We start from the raw sequence: 25707 nt of genomic DNA, 5'->3' as shown, positions 1-25707 counted from the left end.
ATGTTCCATAGTTTATTACTCAGCCTCCTGGAAGACAATAAGCAGTTGTGGCCGCTATGAGAGCAGTAGCTTTTTGACTCCACCTTCTATCATAGGGTTATGTTTCTGAACCCAGTGTTCCAGTCATCCTCAGCAATAATAGATCCACTGATAGGTCACCTCTGTATTATGCTGGAATCGTTCATTCTTACAGGCCTAGTCTGTTAACGCACTTCTCCAATCCTGACATGGATTTTTGAAAGTACCCTCTATTAAATACCTTCCTGCTTAAAATACTTAGAATTGTTTCTATTTTTTTTTGCACTGAATCCTACTGATACACATCCTAGATATTACTTTGGAAAATCTATTCACCGTAACACAAGATGCAAAGTATTATAACTCTATAGAATGCTATAGCAAATAGAGGAGGGGTTTTGAAACCAGAAAAAACAAGCTAGTTTAGTAGTTATGTATCCTTAAGCAAGTTATTTAACCTCTTTGTATCTAAGTTCATATATATATATATATATATATATATATATATATATATATATATACACACACACACACGCATATATATATATGAAATAGATATCAGTATACTAATCTTGTAGAGTTGTGAGAATTAAATGAGGCAACACAAGCAAAGTATCTATGTACTTAGTATCTAGCATTGAATGGTCACTCACTATAAATAGAGTTCATTTCTTCCTGTCCCCATATGGGATGTCCTTTGGTGACTGAGGTGATTAGCAAAATAATTTTGGGGGAAATTCTCTTTAAAGGACTTCAAAAAAACCTTGTAGGAACACAAAGATTTGGCGCTGATTCACAAAGACAAGAGGAATATCTTTAAACTCAGCTCAAGAGAAAACAGACTTCTATTATGAGTACTACCAATTCATCCCAACTGGTGGTTTAGGGCCCAGATAATTTGTTAATTATCTCAACAAATATTTATCAAGCCTCAACATTTCTAGACACTATTTTACTCATTAAGATACAGTGGTAAATAAAAAGGTCCCTGACTTCCAGGAGCTTGCATTCTACTGGGAGAGACAGACATAAGTCAATATGTAATTTCAAATAATGAGAAGGATTATGAAAAAAGGCATTCTTCCTTTAGCTCTCTTTCCCTTACCTTCTCAGAAGTTTATTATGTTACTTGACTCATCCCGTCTCTCAGCTTCCTTTCATGAGAGGAAAGGCATAGGCTGATGGAGATTATGCCAATAATGTCAAGATTCTCTTAGGTAGGTGAGTAGTTTCAGGATATGTGAAGAGTCTGGGGCCTGTTACTGTTTCATGGATGCCAGCAGAAAATAGATGACGCCTGGATTAGAGACAAAGGAGCATGTCAAAGCAGCATTAGCACGATGTTGGCACTTGTTTCTTATGCCCCCAAAATCCCATGGGGTCTAAGGGGAAGGGTCCAGGTGGCTGCCACATACTCAGTGGTTTTCTGTCACAGCCAAGGAATATTGAACTTGGGGAATTTACTGCTTTTATAGTGTTTGGTAAGCAATCCTACTCTTTGGGAGGAAGCTATTACTTGGTTGCTCAAGGTTGCTTGCTGCAAATCCAACCCTGAGAAATGATCCAAGTAAAGAGTAGTCTGGGCTCTGCATCCTTGGCATACCCAGAAATAATGTACAGAGATGCTCAGGACCCTTGGCAGATTGCTTTTCCCAACAGGTAGAGGGGAGAAAATAATTGAACCCTCCATCCTTTACAGTTTTGTGCAATCATAACTACAACATTTTCTAAGGTCTTAGAAGTTAGAACTTTGTTTCTACTCCCTTCGAACCTTTCACCCTAGGTGTGATATATTTAGGCAATTGAAGACCTCAGACAGATTACAGAAGAAGTTGATAGGGGAAGAGATAGATTTTCCAGTTATTACCAAATATAACCTGAGGCTTCTGTATGGATATACAGCCTCTCATCTCCAGAAGCATGGTGCTAGACCTCACACCTAGAAACCTCACCCCAGGCTCTTTTCCTATTCAAGCTATCATTGAGTGCTCATTTTAACAAACCTCCACTGCAAACGTATATTTATGTGGGAGGGAAAAGGGCAGAATATGATATGTTCTCAGCCCTGAGCTCTCCTTGTATGGCCACTGCTCTTGAATCCTGGTAGAAAGGGCCATTCGTGGGTCATCCTCAGAATCCACTTTCCTTGCGTTTTCAAGCCAGGGAGAGAAAATTGTAGACTTGCTCCATAACAAATCAACGTTGTCCAATTTATCTATGTGGACTCCACCCTCCACTTCCAATGGTGGCAATTTCAAATGTTCTCTACCCTATTCACCCCTTCATGGAACCCATTCTTCCATTTCCCAGAGAAAATGGAAGGCAACTGGGGAATGCTCTCCCAACATGTCATTTGTTACCTCTTGATTCCTACAGCAAATGCTGAAAAATAGCTATTATTATCTCAATGTGATACATTAGAAAATAGAGTTTTGGAGATTTTATGTAACTCTCCCAAAATGACAAAGGCTGTGTGTCCTGGAGAAGGAATCAGAAGAAATCTTTATGACATGGGACCTTACTCATGTAGGCTAGAAATGGGAAAATAAAACTTCCCTGGGTTTTTTTTTGTTTGGTTGGTTTTTTTTAGTGTTCCTGTAAGAGGCTCTAGCCTCCTAAGCCACAGAAATGTATGCACTACAGAGAATGTTTTCTTTCACTTTTCCTAGATACATTTCTCATACTATAAATATTAGATCTGTAGCTGCTTGTTTTCCTAATGACAGAGCTAACTGCTATGATCCAAAGGGTTAATAAAACCTCTCTTATCTTCCCCAAAGCAAAAAATTATATCCTGGGAAAGGCACCTAGGTTAGTTCTGAAGGTGCTGGGGAGACTGGAGTGTTATCTTTCTAGTTATTTAAATTTCAACTAGGAATGAAGACATTCCTAGGCCCTGGAGTTTGAAGACATCTGGAATAAGGAGGAGACCCTTCCAGGAGAAGAGGGGTACAGCTGCCTCCTTTATAAGCAGAGAAAAATCATTTTGCCTTGTCCTTTGTCTACAGAGTATCTGGCCACTCATATAAGGAAATTTCCGTTGGCTTTCATCACTTCGTCCCAGGGGTAAGGCCTGGGGCAAACTGGGAGAGGGGAGCATGCAGTTCTTACTTATTGTGGGATAATAAGAAATTTGCCTCTGATCCAGAACACCTCATGTGCTCACTCAGGATAAAATGAATAAAGATGGATATTAATAACCCACTACTAGACAATTCAGAGGAGGGATAAGAACCACAAATATTTCTAGACCATGAGATAAGTAGCTATAAAAAATACCTGACAATATTTGAAGAGATAGAGTGTTTGAGTTTCCTTATGTGGAATGAGTAGGAGTTTGCTGGTGGACAAGGCAGCTGAAGGACATTCTAAACATAAAAACTTATACCAAGGATTTGAGATAAATCTTTGTTCAAGTTTTTATAAAACTGACCCTTTCTTCAAGGTAGTACTCTACTTCTGTTTGTCACAAATCTGTCATATTAATTTTATTAGAATAGGACAGTCTACTGCCATCTTCCAGAAAATAGTTCTAATAACTATACAAACTGACAGTATCAGCAATGTGTATGGCACTTCTTGGAGATGTTCCATGTGCAGTCTGTACAACCATACATAGCAGTCCTGTCTGCCTAGCCCATTAGAGAGAGGTAAGTTGTTCAACATAACTGGAGTGAAGATTGTGTGTGAAAGTGCGATAGGAGATAAGCCTGGATAGAAAGGCAGAGGTCAGACTCCCAGGTATATAACCAAAAAAACCCCAAAACACTAATTTGAAAAGAAACATGCACCCCAATGTTCACAGCAGCATTATTTACAATAGCCAAGGTATGGAAGCAACCTAAGTGGCCATCAACAGATGAATGGATAAAGAAGATGTGGTACACATATACAATGGAAAACTACTCAACCATGAAAAAGAACGAAATTTTGTCATTTGCAGAAACATGGATGGGCTTGGAGGGCATTATGCTAAGTGAAGTAAGTCAGACAGAGAAATTACTGTATGATATCATTCATATGTGGAATCTAAAGAATACAACATACTAGTGAATAAAACATAAAAGCAGCAGACACAGATATAGACAACAAACTAATGGTTATCAGGGGGAGGGGCAACATAGGGGTGGGAGAGTGGGAGGTACAAACTATTGGGTGTAAGATAGGCTCAAGGATGTATTGTCCTTCAGAACTTGAAGGAACTTAGGGTCCATACTAATGTGATTAGTATCAAATGTGAAGGTGCTGGGAAACTCCTGAAGGATTTTTAGGCAATTGGGAAAGTTGTGACAGTAGGACAAGATAGTCAGGAGACCTGGTAAGAGACAGACCAGAAGATAATGGGAGCGCCATGATAGAAAAGGATAGGGAGGAGGCTTCTTTGGTCTCAGGGAAGGGGGTGTCTTCCTTTCCAGAGTGATTCTCTCTACCAAGCTATTGGTCCCCATCACTGTTATCTTCTTCTCTACTACCTTGATATATTACTGAACTCTTCTTTTTCCTGTGTGTTCAATCTCTCTCCACTTACTTCATCCCTACAGCCTTTAGCTGCCCCAATATATCAAATACTTGCTTCTGCTCACCCCTACTTTTTCACATGAGTATTTTCCCCTGAATTATACTGGCTTAATTCACTCTTCAGATTGGGAAAATCCTACCCTTCTAAGTAACAAGTGGCTGAGCAGCCCCTAAGAAACAGTGCAGCGGCTAACAGAGCCACAAGGATCACAACAAAAGCTTCTAGGTTGGTTTGCCACACTTTGAGAGATTCAGCCATTAAGGTGACCACAGGCTCAACTGGATTTAGACAATTTGTTACTTGCACAGCAAAAACAATACCAGGATGGTGTCACCTCCCCACATCTCTAGTCCCACTGAAGGACACTGAACTGGAGGGACCCAGTGACAGGGACAGGAGTGATGGTTGATCTACTACTGAGAAGCCATCTTGACTATAGCCAGGCAGTTTCTAGACTTACACAGAAGCTTGCAGCTGTATTTGAAGGAAGATGCAGTTAGATGGAAAGTCCTAGGCTCAGCTGAAATGAGGGAGATGGGTGAGAAATGGTTTTATGGCAGTCTCTTGGCAGCTCCGCACAAGAAGCTTATCTCCCCCTGGTCGAGAAGGAATTGCACGGCATTCCAGGAAGACTCTGGTCAGACTTGCCTGACTGGCCTACATAAAGCCATGTAAAGCCATATGGTAGCAGAGTTGTCTCTCAGTAACTCCATCCCTGACCTTTCATGTATCCAAGAAAGAATTATTTTCAGGAATTCAGGCCACCCATTAGACTACCTAATTAACTCTACTGATTAACTGCAGGGGCTTGAACCAAATAGTTTCTATTCATCTTAGGCTACCTCAGATGAGAGTGACCCTGACTCTGACTCCTAGCAGGATGATCAGACCCATTTGAAGGCTAAATTGCAAACAGGCTCCCAACCAGAGCCAAGCCAGCTAAGTACCTCTCAGGTACCACTGATATAGACCTTAGAGAGCCACACAGCTTTCTCTCTAAGGTAGGAGATAGATCTCTCCACCTGCCCTGATTTATTAATCACAGTGCAGCAACACGTGCTGGCATTTGAACATATTTTACCTTCACTGGCCAGCAGGAGGTCCAGAGAAATGTGATTGTCTATAACCACTTACATTAGAGTTCAGACTCGTTTTTGTTAGGCAAGTATAGGCCTGATGTCCACATTAGAGGTAGTACCCTATTGGGGCATAAACTGTATTAGGAGTGTTTAGTATCATTTATTGCAGCGAGTCAATTTTGTGTCCCTTGTGATGGACAAACCCCTTGGTTAAACCTAAATTATTCCTGCAAAGCAGCCTGCAGTGCTTTTGAGGAGAACAATCTGGCCATCATAGCCAATCAGCCTAGCCTTTACAGTAAGAACTGCTCCAGGTAAACTAGATTCTGCTAATCGGTTTATAGTGACTTCAGCAACAGCATTTTGCTGACATGGGGGTCAAGGTTTGACTTTTCAGTGTCCAAAGGAACATCTGTTAAGTATTTGGCAGTAGGGTCAGGAGGGAGTGATAGATACAGCAATCAGTCAAATTCAGCTCATGAGCAATGGTCTGGGGAAAGCATAGAAGAGAATTTTTTTTTTTTTTTTTTTTAAGCTGGTAAATAGAGAACACATGGGACTGAATAATCTCAGGCTAGGTGGAACCATATTAACGTCCAGAAAATTAATCTTGCTCTGTCATCGTGGGTGGAAGTCATCCATCTGAAAGGTCAACAGTCCTGAGTTTAAGATCTAAGGACTAAGGATCTATGTCCTAAGATCTAAGGATCTAGGATCTAAGTTAAGAATGGGTATTCAGCTACCAAAGCATCCTGAGATACCAGGCCAGGTGTCCTACAGGTAAGAGCCAAGAGAGGTTAATGAGTCTTCCCCCGACTCTTGACTTCCTGGGGTTTAGGGTGTTCCTTTTCCACCAGTTGTACTGTCGCTTTCCTTCCATAGCCACATGATTGGTATGACTGGTGTCTGCAGCACTCACTTCACTATTTTTTCCAATCCTATAATTTCTAACCAGCACCATTTGCTTGGATTTCTCTCTCAGTGGCTTTTTCCTTGTATAGCTTGCACCATCCTAGAACTTATCCCACCCCTGAGGTGTGGGCCTTGCCAGGACCACTTCAGAGTCTCACACTCCTGATTATTACCTGATGCCCTCTAGTTCAAACAAATCTTATTAAGGTGTATAAAATACTTGCTGCTTCCTGCTTATCATATTCAATCAGCATACTATTGTCATTATAAACAATCAAAAAGAACCTGTGTGGAGTCAGCTCTACCCACCACCAGAGCCTACCATCAAGCCTCTTAGATAGCCTCAACCACCAGAGGGCAGAGAGCAGAAGCAAGAAAAACTACAATCCTGCAGCCTGTGGACCAAAAACCACAGTTACAGAAAGATAGACAAGATGAAAAAGCAGAGGGCTATATACCAGATGAAGGAACAAGAAAAAACCCCAGAAAAACAACTAAATGAAGTGGAGATAGGCAACCTTCCAGAGAAAGAATTCAGAATAATGATAGTGAAGATGATCCAGGACCTCGGAATAAGAATGGAGGCAAAGATTGAGAAGATGCAAGAAATGATTAACAAAGACCTAGAAGAATTAAAGAACAAACAAACAGAGATGACCAATACAATAACTGAAATGAAAACTACACTAGAAGGAATCAATAGCAGAATAACTGAGGCAGAAGAACGGATAAGTGACCTGGAAGACAGAATGGTGGAATTCACTTCTGCGGAACAGACTAAAGAAAAAAGAATGAAAAGAAATGAAGACAGCCTAAGAGACCTCTGGGACAACATTAAACGCAACAACATTCGCATTATAGGGGTCCCAGAAGGAGAAGAGAGAGAGAAAGGACCAGAGAAAATATTTGAAGAGATTATAGTCGAAAACTTCCCTAACATGGGAAAGGAGATAGCCACCCAAGTCCAGGAAGCGCAGAGAGTCCCATACAGAATAAACCCAAGGAGAAACACGCCGAGACACATAGTAATCAAAGTGGCAAAAATTAAAGACAAAGAAAAATTATTGAAAGCAGCAAGGGAAAAACGACAAATAACATACAAGGGGACTCCCATAAGGTTAACAGCTGATTTCTCAGCAGAAACTCTGCAAGCCAGAAGGGAGTGGCATGATATACTTAAAGTGATGAAAGGGAAGAACCTACAACCAAGATTACTCTACCCGGCAAGGATCTCATTTAGATTTGATGGAGAAATCAAAAGCTTTACAGACAAGCAAAAGCTAAGAGAATTCAGCACCACCAAACCAGCTCTACAACAAATGCTAAAGGAACTTCTCTAAGTGGGAAACACAAGAGAAGAAAAGGACCTACAAAAACAAACCCAAAACAATTAAGAAAATGGTCATAGGAACATACATATCGATAATTACCTTAAACGTGAATGGATTAAACGCCCCAACCAAAAGACATAGACTGGCTGAATGGATACAAAAACAGGACCCATATATATGCTGTCTACAAGAGACCCACTTTAGACCTAGGGACACATACAGACTGAAAGTTAGGGGATGGAAAAAGATATTCCATGCAAATGGAAATCAAAAGAAAGCTGGAGTAGCTACACTCATATCAGATAAAATAGACTTTAAAATAAAGAATGTTACAAGAGACAAGGAAGGACACTACATAATGATCCAGGGATCAATCCACGAAGAAGATATAACAATTATAAATATATATGCACCCAACATAGGAGCACCTCAATACATAAGGCAACTGCTAACAGCTATAAAAGAGGAAATTGACAGTAACACAATAATAGTGGGGGACTTTAACACTTCACTTACACCAATGGACAGATCATCCAAAATGAAAATAAATAAGGAAACAGAAGCATTAAATGACACAATAGACCAGATAGATTTAATTGATATATATAGGACATTCCATCCAAAAACAGCAGATTACACGTTCTTCTCAAGTGCGCACGGAACATTCTCCAGGATAGATCACATCTTGGGTCACAAATCAAGCCTCAGTAAATTTAAGAAAATTGAAATCATACCAAGCATCTTTTCTGACCACAACGCTATGAGATTAGAAATGAATTACAGGGAAAAAAACGTAAAAAAGACAAACACATGGAGGCTAAACAATACATTACTAAATAACCAAAAGATCACTGAAGAAATCAAAGAGGAAATAAAAAAATACCTAGAGACAAATGACAATGAAAACACGACGACCCAAAACCTATGGGATGCAGCAAAAGCGGTTCTAAGAGGGAAGTTTATAGCTATACAAGCCTACCTAAAGAAACAAGAAAAATCTCAAGTAAACAATCTAACCTTACACCTAAAGAAACTAGAGAAAGAAGAACAAACAAAACCCAAAGTTAGCAGAAGGAAAGAAATCATAAAGATCAGAGCAGAAATAAATGAGATAGAAACAAAGAAAACAATAGCAAAGATCAATAAAACTAAAAGTTGGTTCTTTGAGAAGATAAACAAAATTGATAAGCCATTAGCCAGACTCATCAAGAAAAAGAGGGAGAGGACTCAAATCAATAAAATCAGAAATGAAAAAGGAGAAGTTACAACAGACACTGCAGAAATACAAAACATCCTAAGAGACTACTATAAGCAACTTTATGCCAATAAAATGGACAACCTGGAAGAAATGGACAAATTCTTAGAAAGGTATAACCTTCCAAGACTGAATCAGGAAGAAACAGAAAATATGAACAGACCAATCACAAGTAATGAAATTGAAACTGTGATTAAAAATCTTCCAACAAAGAAAAGTCCAGGACCAGATGGCTTCACAGGTGAATTCTATCAAACATTTAGAGAAGAGCTAACACCCATCCTTCTCAAACTATTTCAAAAAATTGCAGAGGAAGGAACACTCCCAAACTCATTCTATGAGGCCACCATCACCCTGATACCAAAACCAGACAAAGACACTACAAAAAAAGAAAATTACAGACCAATATCACTGATGAATATAGATGCAAAAATCCTCAACAAAATACTAGCAAACAGAATCCAACAACACATTAAAAGGATCATACACCACGATCAAGTGGGATTTATCCCAGGGATGCAAGGATTCTTCAATATACGCAAATCAATCAATGTGATACACCATATTAACAAACTGAAGAATAAAAACCATATGATCATCTCAATAGATGCAGAAAAAGCTTTTGACAAAATTCAACACCCATTTATGATAAAAACTCTCCAGAAAGTGGGCATAGAGGGAACCTACCTCAACATAATAAAGGCCATATATGACAAACCCACAGCAAACATCATTCTCAATGGTGAAAAACTGAAAGCATTTCCTCTAAGATCAGGAACGAGACAAGGTTGCCCACTCTCACCACTATTATTCAACATAGTTCTGGAAGTCCTAGCCACGGCAATCAGAGAAGAAAAAGAAATAAAAGGAATACAAATTGGAAAAGAGGAAGTAAAACTGTCACTGTTTGCGGATGACATGATACTATACATGGAGAATCCTAAAACTGCCACCAGAAAACTGCTAGAGCTAATTAATGAATATGGTAAAGTTGCAGGATACAAAATTAATGCACAGAAATCTCTTGCATTCCTATACACTAATGATGAAAAATCTGAAAGAGAAATTATGGAAACACTCCCATTTACCATTGCAACAAAAAGAATAAAATACCTAGGAATAAACCTACCTAGGGAGACAAAAGACCTGTATGCAGAAAACTATAAGACACTGATGAAAGAAATTAAAGATGATACCAACAGATGGAGAGATATACCATGTTCTTGGATTGGAAGAATCAACATTGTGAAAATGAGTATACTACCCAAAGCAATCTACAGATTCAATGCAATCCCTATCAAATTACCAATGGCATTTTTTACGGAGCTAGAACAAATCATCTTAAAATTTGTATGGAGACACAAAAGACCCCGAATAGCCAAAGCAGTCTTGAGGCAAAAAAATGGAGCTGGAGGAATCAGACTCCCTGACTTCAGACTATACTACAAAGCTACAGTAATCAAGACAATATGGTACTGGCACAAAAACAGAAACATAGATCAATGGAACAAGATAGAAAGCCCAGAGATTAACCCACGCACCTATGGTCAACTAATCTATGACAAAGGAGGCAAAGATATACAATGGAGAAAAGACAGTCTCTTCAATAAGTGGTGCTGGGAAAACTGGACAGCTACATGTAAAAGAATGAAATTAGAATACTCCTTAACACCATACACAAAAATAAACTCAAAATGGATTAGAGACCTAAATATAAGACTGGACACTATAAAACTCTTAGAGGAAAACATAGGAAGAACACTCTTTGACATAAATCACAGCAAGATCTTTTTTGATCCACCTCCTAGAGTAATGGAAATAAAAACAAAAATAAACAAGTGGGACCTAATGAAACTTCAAAGCTTTTGCACAGCAAAGGGAACCATAAACAAGACGAAAAGACAACCCTCAGAATGGGAGAAAATATTTGCAAATGAATCAACGGACAAAGGATTAATCTCCAAAATATATAAACAGCTCATTCAGCTCAATATCAAAGAAACAAACACCGCAATCCAAAAATGGGCAGAAGACCTAAATAGACATTTCTCCAAAGAAGACATACAGACGGCCACGAAGCACATGAAAAGCTGCTCAACATCACTAATTATTAGAGAAATGCAAATCAAAACTACAATGAGGTATCACCTCACTCCTGTTAGAATGGGCATCATCAGAAAATCTACAAACAACAAATGCTGGAGAGGGTGTGGAGAAAAGGGAACCCTCTTGCACTGTTGGTGGGAATGTAAATTGATACAGCCACTATGGAGAACAATATGGAGGTTCCTTAAAAAACTAAAAATAGAATTACCATATGACCCAGCAATCCCACTACTGGGCATATACCCAGAGAAAACCGTAATTCAAAAAGACACATGCACCCGAATGTTCATTGCAGCACTATTTACAATAGGCAGGTCATGGAAGCAACCTAAATGCCCATCAACAGACGAATGGATAAAGAAGTTGTGGTACATATATACAATGGAATATTACTCAGCCATAAAAAGGAACGAAATTGAGTCATTTGTTGAGACGTGGATGGATCTAGAGACTGTCATACAGAGTGAAGTAAGTCAGAAAGAGAAAAACAAATATCATATATTAATGCATGTATGTGGAACCTAGAAAAATGGTACAGATGAGCCAGTTTGCAGGGCAGAAGTTGAGACACAGATGTAGAGAATGGACATATGGACACAAAGGGGGGAAAACTGCGGTGAGGTGGGGATGGTGGTGTGCTGAATTGGGCGATTGGGATTGACATGTATACACTGATATGTATAAAATTGATGCCTAATAAGAACCTGCAGTATAAAAAAACAAACAACTAATACTAAAAAAAAAAAAAAAAAAAAAAAAAAAAAAAGAACCTGTGTGGTGTTTTGTGGAATGTCAACATGATCAGCATTTCTGTAGGCTATGTTGAGGAGAACTGATGTGCCCCTGAGGCAATACTGTGGAGGTATATTTGTAATAGGGAAGAACAAATATGACTCCACATTTAATCTGTTTCTTTTACTTTAACCTTTGTATTCCATTGCTTTTGCTACAAGTTAAGAAAGTTGCCTATAGCCTGAAATATACAGGATAGCCCATTCTCAAGGCTCTGATCTTTAAGGGTATAACACTTTTCCATTCACATAGAGATAAAAAGTTGCAGAACAGAGAATAACATTTCTTGTTGGGGGTTTACAGGAACATTGTGACCTGACCTACCTGGGCAGTTGTAAGAACAAAGGATTGTGACACCAAGAAGCTTGCAACAACTAACCACACCCCCTCCCCTTTTAGTATAAAAGAAGCCTGAATTCTAACGAGAAAGATGGTTCTTTGGGACACTAGTCCACCACCTTCTCAGTCTGCTGGCTTTCCAAATAAAGTTGCCATTCCTTGCTCCAATAACTTGTCTCTTGATTTATCGGCCTGTTGAGCAGTAAGCAGTTCGAGCCAGGACTCAGTAACATACTGTTAGCCCTGTTAGGTAAAAGCCAGCTGCTTCTGGTGGTTTTTATGAGTAAGTATAGAGAAGACAGCATTATCCATGTCAGTAGCTGTATACCAAGTGCCAGGTGCTGTGTTGATTTGTTCCAGTAAAAACACTGCACCTGGGACAGTAGCCACAATTAGAATTACCGCCTGGTTAAGTTTATAATAGTCCACAGTCATTTTTCAAGATCCACTTCTGCACTGGCCAAACTGGTGAGTTAAATGAGAATGTCATAGGTATCAGCACCCCTACTTTTTTTCAAGTCTTTTATGATGACATTGTAACAGGGAAGAACAAATGTGACTCCACATTTGATCTGTTTCTTTTACTTTAGCATTTGTATTCTACTGCTTTTGCTACAAGTTAATCACTTAAGGGATGTTGCCTATAGCTTAAAGTATGCATAAGGGCCCATCTCTGGGAACCCAGCCTCCCATGCCAGAACTTAAGCTTAAATACCTTTGTTTAGCTCACAGGAAACATCCTGACCAGGCCCACCTGTAAATGGCTGCAGCAAAGAAGAAATTAACACATCCCCTCCAGAGTCTGGCTGAAACCCAGAAATATTTGCAAAAACATATCAGCTTTTTTTACTTTACCTCCTCACCTCCTCCTCTTTGCTCTATAAAAGAAACTAGCGTCCAAACCCAGGCAAGATAGTTCACTGGGACACCAGTCCACCATCTTCTTGGTCTGCTGGCTTTCTGAGTAAAGTCACTATTCCTTGTCCCAACATATCGTCTCTTGATTCACTGGCCTGTCATGCGGCGAGCAGCATGAGCTTGGACCCAGTAACAACATTAATTGCTTTACTATCTTGGAAGAGAGTGAAATTTCTAGGCGCATCCACTTAGCTCTTCCTACTATAATGGACTTCATCCTATGGATAGGAAAGCCAAAATGGGGATATGATCAGCTCTAGAACTGAGAAAATAATCACACAGTTGGTGTGTGGATCAAGTGACCTACCAACCAACTGTGAGCTGGATATGAGCTAAGACTTCATCTATCTACTAACCAAGATAAACTCCAGCTTTGGTTGAAGCGTCACAGTGGTGTTTTGAGTCCCTAGGAATTAGCATCAGTTCAGATCTGATGTCTAGAAAACCTCAAAAGATCTCCATATACCCTTTTCTCCAATGTACTGCCACTCTCGTATATAGCCACGCATTTTTGGGGGACAAGATTGAGGGAACATTTACAACGTGTACTGTGGCAGTGGTGCAAGGTAATTCCTAAAGAGTACACAGACTCTCCTTCAATCAAGGGGTTCTGGGTCTGTGAATTGATATAGGTCTAAAAACTGAGTGAGAGTCCACTGTGGTGACTCAGGTCAGATACTGGCTACCTGATTCAGAGCTTTTCTTGTTAATAAATATCAAGTAGTACTCTATTAGGTTGCCTATCTATTTTTTTCCTAGGGCATCACTGTGGGCCAAGGCACTCTGATTGCCTGTACACACCTGTTGCCCTTTCATAAGGCAGATGTACCCACATTACCTTTGGTGGTCTGTGCTATTTTGGGATCCTGTCATCCCCATTGTTATCAGTGAGTGCACCTCAATAGTGGCATCCTCTATAGTCATACATGGCCTACAGAGGGAAACATCCACAGAGATTTTCAGAGATGCGTGTCTTCCTCTCACTAACGTATTTCTCAATTCTTCATTGAAGGAGCATCTTCTGGGCCTTTGCATGGAACACAGCTGGGGAATGTGCATGCAGATTACATATGATAAGTCCAGTGAAACATTTCCCTAAACTTTTGGATTCCCTGTTCCACATCATGTCAGGGAAGCTCTGGCATTTCAACCTCACAAACTCTAGGCAACTGATGAGTCCAAGTTTCCATCAGCCAACCAAGTAAGCTATTAGACCCACCTCTAGCTGCATGAGCTAACACATATAATAAACACCATAACAATAAATTTGTCTCAGTATAGTATTACATTCCATCCTCCATGGTCTAACACCCTCAGAATCCACTCCCACACATTCTCCACGTTTCTGCCTATATGTTATCAAAGCCTTGTAGTTACTTTGGTGTGTAAGTTACTCCACGTTTCTGCCTATATGTTATCAAAGCCTTGTAGTTACTTTGGTGTGTAAGTTACTACTTCCTCCATCATAGTGTGCACCTATACCCCAGGAGCATGCTGAAATTTGATCCTAGTTGTGAGTACACTGTAGTAGAGGGTGATTACTGTGGGTTTTGAGGAGAATGTGAATTTCCTTTCAAGGCATCTGCCCCAGGTGAGTTTTCAAGCAGAGGAAGCCTACCTCTTCAGAAACTGGAGGGCAACCTACTTCCACTAGTAAGAGAGGCTCAGAGTGATTTGGGGGTTCAAGATTGTCAGTTTCATCTGGGTCTAACCCACTCCAAGTTTTGGGATCCTATTATTTTACAGCACCCTAACTTTTACACGAGAAACTTGCACATCCATGAATTCAAGAAGTTGTAATTCAGTAACGTGAAAATTAAAATTTTGTGTTTTGATTTTCAGCAATATCATTTTGTTGCTACAATCAATAAGAGCTTCCTTTAGAATTGTATGGAGTCTGTCTCTCTGGTTCTCATACCATCACTTGGAACTGTGCTTGTCATTTCTCTTTTTAAGCTTTCAAGGGGGGGGAAGGGGTGGTGGGATGAATTGGGAGATTGGGACTGACATATATACACTAATATGTATAAAATAGATAACTAATAAGAAACTGCTGTATAAAAAAATAAACTACAATTCAAAAAAAAAAGTACTAGGGATGTGATGTACAACATGATGATGATAGTTTATACTGCTGTATAATATATAGGAAAATTGTTAAGAGAGCAGGTCCTAAAAGTGCTCATTGTAAGAAAAAACTTTTTTTCTTTTTATTGTATCTAGATGATGGATGAGAACTAAACTTATTGTGGTAATCATTTTATAATATATGTAAAGCAAACCATCATGCTGTATACCTCAAACTTATTCAGTGGTGTATGTCAATTATTTCTCAATAAAACTGTAAAAACTTAAAAAAAAAAAAAAGCATTCAAAGGAACTCAAAAGAATACATCTCACACCATAGTCCTTATAGTTACCTTACAGCCGTAACAGTACAGCGTAGCTGCCACTTGGGGCTCCAAGGAACTTGGTAGTTCACCACAATCAGCCACAGGTGACTGGTTAATTGGGATGCCCCGTGTACTATGAATTATTAGCGTCTTAATTCACTTTGGCAAGGAACTCAGCACTGAGCTCAAGCCCAAAGGCCCAATCAAACCAAACTCCTAATCCTATCTTTGCAGGTCTATCTCTTGGGACTACAGATAAAGTTTAATTAAAAGAATTATTAACTATAACAGGGTTTTGGAGTAACGAGAGATTCACTAGTAAGAGGAGAACCCTAGAGAATATAGAAAGAGGAGCTTTAAGGAGCTAACCTTATAACTAACCCTTGGACTAGGAGAAAGAGTTCTCAAAGAAGAGCTCCCCTAGCCCTTCCCAGGGCTAAGATCCAAAAATTACTGGAGAGGGCACAGCCTGGCTCACTGAATGGCAGAGAAATCACTGTGGTGCCACACCTTGTGAAAAATCGGCTCTCTGGAACTGGCTACAGATCTTGCCTCCAGGGTGCCCAGAAAGCTATTCACGAAGTAGTGTCTATCTTTAGCCCCCCTACTACAAAATCACTAGAGTTGGGGACGTGGCCCCTGAGCAGCATAAGAGCTGGCCCCTGAGCAGCATAAGAGCTCGGCCCTGGAGAAAGCCAGGTATGCTGCAAGAGCCTGCCTACCAATGCACCAAAACCAGGTAGCAAAATACTTTCCTTCCTGTAATGTCTCTTCAGCATCCTCTACGGACAAAGCTTTAGCCTCTGCTGGCAAAGGAAAACTTACTTTAAAAGGCCCAGATCCATTTTCACAGTGCAGTCAAAAAGGGTGAATTTGGAGTTGAGAGGCAATAAATCAATAACCGGCACAAGCAGGCTCTCCTCACAGATTTTTGTAGCCAGATGTCTACACCTGTCTGGAGGGTCCTTCGGCAGGCTCCTTTCCCTCAGGTTTCCCCAGACGTCACCAAAAGCCGCGGAGGAAAAGATGAGTCTGAACAGAATTCGCAGCCCCCTTCTCCTCACCGAGTTTCTGTCCAAGGCACCCCAGGCCTGGGACCTCAAGGACAGAAAACCTGGGCAGTGAAAAGCAAGTGGGGAGAAAGCGCAGCAGAACTGGGCTGCTGGCGCCCCAGGGTCTCTCCGGGCCTCAACTTGAGCAATACTGCCTCCCAGGTCACAAAAGCAGTCTGAGGTCTTCCCACCGCGGGGGGCTCCGGGAGGCCGACGCGGGGCGGGCCCTGCAAGCGGCGCGTTGTGATTGGGCGCCGGGGAGCCCGCCCCCTCATCCCGGCGCGTCGGGAGGAGGCGGGGCCCGCCGCCTGCTCAGCTCCGGGGCTGCCGGCGCCTATTGACCCAGCGGCCACTGCACCGCCGCCGTCTCCTCCTGCTCGTGGCGGGCGGTGCAGGAGCGCTGAGTGGCGCTGGAGAACCGGCGTTTACTTTCGCAGCTGCCGCCGCCATCTCCGCATTTGCGGGGCGGGAGGGAGGGAGGGGACTCGCGGCTGCAGCTGGAGCGGGCTTTTCTCCGGGGAAGGTCTTCTCCTTGCTCTCCTTTTCCTCCTCCGCGCGCCGCCGCCGCCCGCCCCCTGCGCCCTCCCAGCGCAGCCCGGGTCCGAGAGCTGAGCGAAAAGGGCGGTGGGGGGCGGGAGGCGCCGGCGGGCGGACGCGCGCTCGGAGGAAACTCCTGCCGGACCCGTGCGTCCCCGCGCCCGGGGTGCATCCCGGCCCGGCCTCAGCGGCGGCGGCGGCAGCAGGAAGGGGCTCAGTCGGGGGAGGCGGGGGCGGTGCCACGGGGGCGGGCCCTGCTGTCCCGGCGCTAAGTTGTGGGGCCCGGCTCCTCCCACTCATTTCTTTCCCCACGGCTCCTCGGACCCAGTTCCGCGCCGCCGACCCTAGAACCGCCGAGCCCGCACCTCCTGGGTGAAGAGGACACGCCTGCCCTGGTCGAGAAAACTTTTCATGCCGACTTGGTCGGGGCGACGGTGGCAGGAAGTCCAGACAGCGACCTTTCCTCCGCCTGCCCCGCGCGCCCTGCCGGGTGCCGGCGCTGAACTCGAGATCTAGTTTGAGCGGGCCCCTTCCGGGCTGCAGGCGAGTCCCGCCTCAGGAGGGACGCCCGGCCCCACGGAGGGCGGTGGGCCAGGGCGAAGGCCAAGGGCGCGTGGTGGCGCCGGAGATAAGGTGCGGAGCGCCGCCCGGACCTGCATCCGCAGCAGAGAGCGCGGAGAGCCCAAGCCCGGGAGCAGGGAGCCTCCGGCGGCCGCTTCCAGGAGTCCACAGTCCGCCTCCTCCTCCGGGTGAGGACAGTGCCCTGTCCCCGAGTCTATCGAGGAAAAATGAAGTTAAGCCGCCAGTTTACCGTGTTTGGCAGCGCTATCTTTTGTGTGGTGATCTTTTCGCTCTACCTGATGCTGGACCGGGGTCACTTAGACTACCCCAAGAGCCCGCGCCGCGAGGGCTCCTTTCCCCAGGTAAGGACCGAGGAAGTGGGGACACGGGGCTCCGAGAGGGTAGGGGTGGGGGCCCGTAGTTACCCGCTGCTCCGTGACCTCTCCCTCCCGCCGAGGCTCCGCGCTCCGCCAGGGCGAGGCCAAACTGGAGGAGGCTTGGATCCTCCTCCAGCCTGGGCTCCGCAGCCACCTCATCCCGGGCGCGCGGAGTTAACAAAGTACCAGGCGGTGTGCGGTGGCCGGATCACGCTCAGGGGAAGTCGCCGTGTTCCCGCACTCGCACGCGGGCCTGTTGGGGTGGTCACCTGCTGGCCAGTGAACCGGCGCGGCGTGAGGCGCTCCCTCGTTGGCGCAGCGCCCCCTGACAGCTGTTGGTGAGCCCCTAGGCCCACACAGGGTTAAGCTGCACAGACACCCTGCGCGCACCCAGTCGCGGAAATGAATCAAACAAACCCCATCTGGGTGTTTCATTTATTTATTTATTTTAACTGCACTGTCGCTTGAGGAAAAAAAGTTTATTCCATGTTGCAGACCTCTAAGATATGAATCTGTAGGGTTGATTTTAGTGTCGTCATTCTTCAGCTATTACATGGGGTTTGTTTGGAGCAGATGAGGGAGCCTGGTGGGGAAGCGCTTGTTATACTCCAGCCTGTAGCTATGGGGCGCTCAGTCCCGAGCCAGCGGTCAAATTGTCAAACGAGTTGGGAAAACGACCCGTCTTAAGTCTTTTATCTCAAGTTACTAAAAATGAGCAAACGGAGACAATCGGTTTTATTTGGGAGGATATACCGCGTGTGCGATTTGTTTCAAGTGATTTGCCAATGACCTGTACGATCCAGAAATTTTAGTAAAACTGGGTATTGGGTAGTATCCCCTGTAATGAATGAACCGAAGAACTCAAAACCCTGACAAGCTGATTTATCAACTACTTCACTCAAGGGTAGAGAAATGTAGGACGTGAACAAGTTGGTGTTTTTTTGTTTGTTTGTTTTTCTTTTGTGTGACAGTGTAAATGACCAAAGAATATTCTTGCCTTTTGTTCTTGTGAAACGCTAGGACAAAAGGCTTGAGTTTAATGAAATTAGACTACTAATTTTACCTGAATTATTATGAAAGTGAAAAAAAGACCCCTTTGTGAATGGTGTCATCAGTACAGAGCATTCAAAATGCCTTGCAGACGAGAGGTATTAAAAATCTGGTTGTAAACAGATGTATCAAAAAATTTAAAAGCTTTTGCTTTTAGGTAGTGTTAGAGAGAAAATATAGTGAGATAAACACTATGGGATAGTTTAGAGTTTGTCCAGTGCTTGTTGATGAGATTGGATAAAACAGTTAAAAAAAGGGGCGGGGGGGGGGGGAGGAAGGGTAAATCCTCTGAAGCCAGAGCAAAAGGAGGAGTTCTAAGCCTTTTTAAAATATGTTGTACAATTTTGGGGCTTAACTTACCATGATTTTTCCCCCAGTAATCCTATTTTTTTGAATTTTCTCCATTACAGGAAAAACCATAAAAACTGATAGATTTTACTTAAAGTGTTATCTTGAGTAATGTCCTTTGGCTTTGACTTGATGAACACTTCGCAACGATTTATGCACACATCTGGGGCTGGGGTTCTCTGGCAACCTTGACATTTTACTGTTTCTAAAGAAGTGAGTGAGTCATTTGGTTACTGGGACGTCTTAGACGAAGTTAATTCCAATATTTTAATATCCAGCCCTAGTCCTTGTCAAGGGGCTGAAGTTCTGCTTACAACGTAAAGCATTTAATGGAAAGTGACAGTGGCTGCTGGAAGAGAAGGCCCTGCGTGTATTCTGTTTTGTGTGCAAGGGGAGAGGGTTTGGAAGGTGGAACTTTTTATACTTAAGTTTGCCTTTCTCAGATTTTCAGTCCTGGCTTTTCGGTGCAAAAGGCACCTTTGCTGATTCAGTTTTGGAGAGCCGCTGAATCCCCACGCAGGTGGACTGGATAAATGCTGTATAAGCCTAACTCTTGTATGTCTGATATCAGCCTGTGTGTCTTAGTCTGACATGATAAACTGCATTCACACAATCACCACCCAGTAGCTGAAGAAACTTAGGCACAGAGGGAGTAACTTGCCCAAAGTCACACAGCTAAAAGCTGAGATTTCAACAGGCACCCTTTGGAGTCTAAGCTCTCAGCTACTATGCTGTACTGCCCCTTGGCAATCCTTTGCCTGTTTAGTCCCCCAACTTGCTTGTGGAAAATAGAGCATTCTGCTCTGCAGCTCCTTAGCTTATGACTTTTTTTTTTTAAAGGAGTTTTTATTATGAAGCCCTAATGAATGTGCTTTTTTTTTATGCCTTTTTTAAAAAAAAGTTTGATTTTGAGATAATTGTAGATTCACATGCACGTATAAGTAATAATACAGAGATCACATGTATCCTTTACCAGTTTCCCCCAGTGGTACCATCTTGCAAAACTGTAAAACAGTATCACACGCTGGATATTTATATCTTGATACAGTCAATATACAGAATATACAGAATATTTCCATCACCACAAGGACCCCTTTTATAGCCACAACCATTTTCCTCCTGTCCCTGTTCCCTTCTAGCCCCTGGCAATTACTCACCTGTTCTCAATTTCTATAATTTTGTCATTTCAAGAACGACAAGTGAAATCATGTAGTGTGCAGCCTTTGGGGACTGGCTTTCTTCACTCAGTCTAAATCTCTGCAGAGGCATCCAGGTTGTTACATGTTTGCTCCTTATCATTTTTTGCTGATGTTGTTATCTTTTCAGTTTTCTTTTGTTCCTTATTATTGCTGAGTAGTAGTCCATAGATAGAGCACAGTTTGTTTAACCGTTCACCCATTGAAGGACATCTGGGTAGTTTCCAGCTTGGGGCAGTTTATTTCAAATAAAACTGCTATGAACATTATAAACATTCACGTACAATTTTTGTGTGAACGTAAGCCCTCATTTCTCTGAAGAATGCCCAGGAGTACAATTGCTGGGTCATAGGGTACAGGCATACCTCAGAGATATTGCAGGTTCAGTTCCAGACCACCGAATGTGCTCCTTTTTATGAAACGTTTAATGCTTGAGATTTCTCTCTCTCCCAGAATGTCTTCTAGCTCGCTTGAGAGCTAAACATTATAATGAAAACCATTATGCAGCATAGCATCCCAGCATTTGAGTTGATTTTTATTTTTTCACTACTCCTAACTCCTATGTAAATCTTAATCTGACGAGAACACCAAGCATAGCAAAGCTAGGTTGCACTAAATTATATTTCTTTGATGAGTTTGGGTATTGAATTCCTTAGTTTTAATAGAGCCAAGCTAGTCAGTCACTATAAATCTTTTTGGTGTCTAGTAGAATGATTTCTCTAGAAAGGGATTGATTTCCTCTGAATTGTCCATTTTAGTTTCTTCCGGTTAACATGGAACCTTACATGGTCCATCATGTAAACAAGATATGTTTTAAAACCGTCTTCAGTTGAGAGCAGTCTATTTGCTGTTATTCTGGCTTTCTTTCTTTTTGCCTCCTCCCCCAAGTCTGTGTTTTCCACCACTTGGCCAGACTCTGGGGTGGAAGTGGGCCCAACTCTGGGTGCTCCAGCTTCTCCCACCCTGGAGTGGCTGCCTGCCTCTGAGATAGTCCTTGGAAGGCTTTCCCCTGTGCTTCTGGGAGGAATTCCTTTGAGGCCTTGAGGCAACAGGTGGCTTTGTCTGTTTTAGCTTGTATGTATTTTAGGGTTAATAAATCTCAGCTAGAAAAATTAATAAAAATTCCACTGTGAATGAGAGGCTGGCCAGGGCCTAATGTCCTGAAGATGCTTTGAGGTAATGTAAGAATTCAAGCAGATGGAAAGGAGAAACATTGTTAAGGTCTTCCTGAAATTCTTCATCACTTCCTACAAGAGATTTCACAAGTTTCTTACTATCTACATTGTGTATAAGAGGATGGCTTATTAATGTCTTATGTTTGGATCTGGAGAATTAATGGCTCAGGTTTTGTATAACAAATGATCGATCTTTACATAACTAGTATAGCATATGATCATAGCGATTCATATTAACCCTTGAAAGTTCAGAGATCGCGACTGATGGAGAATGTGAAAGTGAAGTTCAGATTTTATCTTGGTGCCCAGAAAACATTTATCAAGTGAGAAAGTGTGAATGTCTTTAAGTATTTGATTGAAAGACGTTGGTAGGTGGGGACTTTTATGTCTTTTTTTTTTTTTTCACTTTTACTGTGAAAATATAATACACATATAAAAACATGCTTAAACACTTTACATTTCTAGTACTTTCTTAAGAGTTCAACACAGTATATGTTTAATTAAAGTTGACCTCAGTCCCCCAGTTGTTTTTTCTTGCTTTTAGAAATCTGTGAATCTTAAGAATAATAAACAGAAAAATACGATTTTTCCTGCTTCTCCACACTCCAGTGCACTCTATTTATAAACAATAGCACTTGTTGGGGTTTGTGCAGGTGTGTAGAAGGGAGTTTGTTTCATTCCTTGGGGTACACTGTTTGAGAGCTGTGACTTCTGGGAAGTGATGGAACTTTGACCTTGACCGTGGTGACAACCAGGGATTTAGGAGAAATGAGTGCAAGAACATGAAAGCCCCTGAAAAGGGCTGGTTTCCTCCACCCTCTCCCGAGTAGAGTCCAGCAGTCCTGCAGGACTCCTCCTGCCAGCATGTTTCACTAAGACTCAAGAGTCTTCCAATACACCAACTAGGACAGACAGTCATGACTGCATCTGGTCTGAAGGCTTACGTTTATTATTTTTTTAATTGAATTGAATGTGTTATTCCCAGATCAGCACTGCTGTCCGGACCTAAACAAATACTTTTGCTTGGGAGATGTTGCAATCCTGTTTATCTGAAGGGGATTTTTCTCTGTGACTCATTAATTAGCATTAAAGGATATCTGGTCTGTGGGCAAAACATTGACTAAAATTACCACTTTTATGTGTTGTTTTTTATTTTGAGTCAGCTGTTGCTTTTGGTGATAGCTGTTAAAACTTTGGCCTTTTTTGACAGACTGGACTAAGTGTTGAGATTGTCCTAGAAAGAGTAGTTTAGTAGCTGCCTCTGATTCCCTGCTTTTACTCTTAGTTTTCTGAGTCCAGCAGTCTTAGTTTTCCCTTGTTGTTCCCTCACTTCCATGGAGATCTGTAAGAAAATGGGAGGATATTCAACAGCTGGGGTGTAATCTCTGGTTGCTGGATTACAAAGGCCTCATTGCGTTTTTGGCCCCTTCCGTCCTGGTGGTCATGTTCCTGGTAGCATCGGCTTTTATAGTACATGTGGAAGAGAGGAGGAGGAACTCGAAAGAGCAAATTTTGCTTCTTTTCACAGTTGTGATTAGTAAATTGATCAGGAGAGGAAGTGTAGACCATTTTAGCTAACACGGGTTTCTGTTTCAGTTATAGGTGTTACACCAAAGCTGCTAATTTTAAGGTTGAAACTGTGTTTAGGTTCAAACAAGTTTGAGGGTCGATTGTTCTGAAATGGAGTTGAGACCTAGTGCTTGAGTATTGCTAAATTTGCCTTGTGATAGGGAGGAAGTAAATGATTTGATTTGAGTACACTCAGTCTCTTGAGGTTACAATGTAGCTTTTCTGTGAGACAGTGTATTTAAGGTAATGCTATTTGTATTGCAGTACTTCTATGCAGACCAGTGCATAGTAGGTATCTAGTAAATATTTCATGTAAATTTGTAAATTTAACACGTTATATCTAAAGAAAAGATCAACCTTGAAGAATGCTAGTTTAAACATGTACATCTCTACCTTTGGCTGCCTCACAACCTCTTTGCTACTGACATTTGGGGCTGGATTCTTTGATGTGGGGGGCTGTCCTGTGCATCATAGGATGTTTAGCAGCACCCCCGGTCTCTACCCAGTATATGCCGGAAACACCTTTCCCCAACTTGTAGCAAGCAAAAGTGTCTCCGCACATTGCTAAATGTCCCCCGGGGGAAAAAAAATCAACCCTGTTGAAAACCACTTTGGCTGCAGTCTAGCCAAAGGCCTATTCTTTATACCCATAGCACTTTGTTAGCACTTTGCATTTTAGGAAGGAGTGATCAAAAGGCTTAATTCTTTTTTTTTTTTTTGAATTGAAGTGTAGTAGAGTTACAATGTTGTGTTAGTTTCTGGTGTACAGCAGAGTGATTCAGTTATATATATGTGTGTGTGTGTGTGTGTGTGTGTGTGTGTGTATATATATATATATATCTTGTTTTACATATGCTTTTCCATTATGGCTTATTATGGGATATTGAATATAGTTCCCTGTGCTATATAATAGGACCTTGTTGTTTATCCATTCTATATATAATAGTTTGCATCTGCTAGTCCCAAACTCCCAGTCCAACCCTTCCCACCTCCCCCTTGGCAACCACAAGTCTGTTCTCCATGTTTGTGAGTCTGTTTCTGTTTTGTAGATAAGTTCAATTGTGTCATATTTTAGATTCCACATATAAGGATATCATATGGTATTTGTTTTTCTCTTTGTGACTCACCTTATTTAGTAGGATAATCTCTAGGTCTATCCATGTAGCTGCAAATGGCATTATTTCATTCTTTTTTTATTTCTGGGTAATAGTCTAGTGTGTGTGTGTGCGTGTGTGTGTGTGTGTGTGTGTGTATGCCATATTCTCTTTATCCATTCATCTTTAAATGGACATTTAGTTTGTTTCCCTGTCTTGGCTATTGTAAATAGTGCTGCTGTGAGCATAGGGGTGCGTGTATCTTTTTGAATTATATTATAGTTTTGTCTGGATAAATGCCCAGGAGTGGGATTGCAGGATCATATGGCAACTCTATTTTTAGTTTTTTGAGGAACATCCATACTGTTCTCCATAGTGGCTGCACCAATTTTCATTCTCACTAACAGCGTAGGAGGAGGGTTCCCTTTTCTCCATACCCTCTCCAGCATTTGTTATTTGTAGACTTTTTAATGATGGCCATTTTGACTGGTGTGAGGTGGTATCTCATTGTAGTTTTGATTTGCATTTCTCTAATAATTAGAGATGTTGAGCATCTTTTCATGTGCCTATTGACCATCTGTATGTCTTCTTTGGAGGAATGTCTGTTTATGTCTTCTGCCCATTTTTTGACTGGGTTGTTTGTTTTTTGAGTTGTTTGAGCTGTTTTTGTATTTTGGAAACTAAGCCCTTGTCAGTCACGTTGTTTGCAAATAATTTCGCTCAGTCCATAGGTTGTTTTTTTGTTTTGTTTATGGTTTCCTTTGCTGTGCAAAAATTTATAAGTTTGATTAGGTCCCATTTGTTTATTTTTGCTTTTATTTCTATTGCTTTGGGAGACTGACCTAAGAAAACACTGGTACGATTTATGTCAGAGAATGTTTTGCCTATGTTCTCTTCTAGGAGTTTTATGGTGTCATGTCTTGTATTTAAGTCAAAAGGCTTAATTCTAATACTCAAGGATAACTAGCATTTTTTTGATGACTGAAATGAATCCTTTCACTAGATGCCCAAAATTCACTTATATTTTTAGGATTCTGCATTGCAGTATGTTATAGAAAATACAGGGGTAGATTATGTTCATATGCA

At 41.8% G+C, this 25707-nt stretch overlaps 1 protein-coding gene and 1 long non-coding RNA gene across 2 annotated transcripts in view; one reads left to right on the top strand and one right to left on the bottom strand.

The window, feature by feature from the left end:
* The window catches only part of LOC309657868, a 35309-nt gene extending 17957 nt beyond the window's left edge, over positions 1–17352 (bottom strand). Inside the window, exons 1-2 of the long non-coding RNA XR_014261935.1 lie at positions 16488–17352; positions 1124–1315 (exon numbers count right to left, since the gene is read on the bottom strand). This is a non-coding gene — a long non-coding RNA (uncharacterized lncRNA). The remainder of the gene's footprint in view (positions 1–1123; positions 1316–16487) is intronic.
* A 166-nt stretch (positions 17353–17518) lies between these two features.
* MAN2A1 (mannosidase alpha class 2A member 1) overlaps positions 17519–25707 on the top strand; it is a 159109-nt gene continuing 150920 nt past the window's right edge. The window contains exon 1 of the mRNA XM_082455725.1: positions 17519–18174. Within this exon, the coding sequence (XP_082311851.1) occupies positions 18040–18174 (135 nt within the window). The 5' untranslated portion in view covers positions 17519–18039. The remainder of the gene's footprint in view (positions 18175–25707) is intronic.

The sequence above is a fragment of the Balaenoptera physalus genome (assembly GCF_965194825.1).
Source record: "Balaenoptera physalus genome assembly, chromosome: 3".
Classification (NCBI taxonomy): domain Eukaryota; kingdom Metazoa; phylum Chordata; class Mammalia; order Artiodactyla; family Balaenopteridae; genus Balaenoptera; species Balaenoptera physalus.
This window is presented reverse-complemented; position numbering and strand designations above follow the sequence as displayed.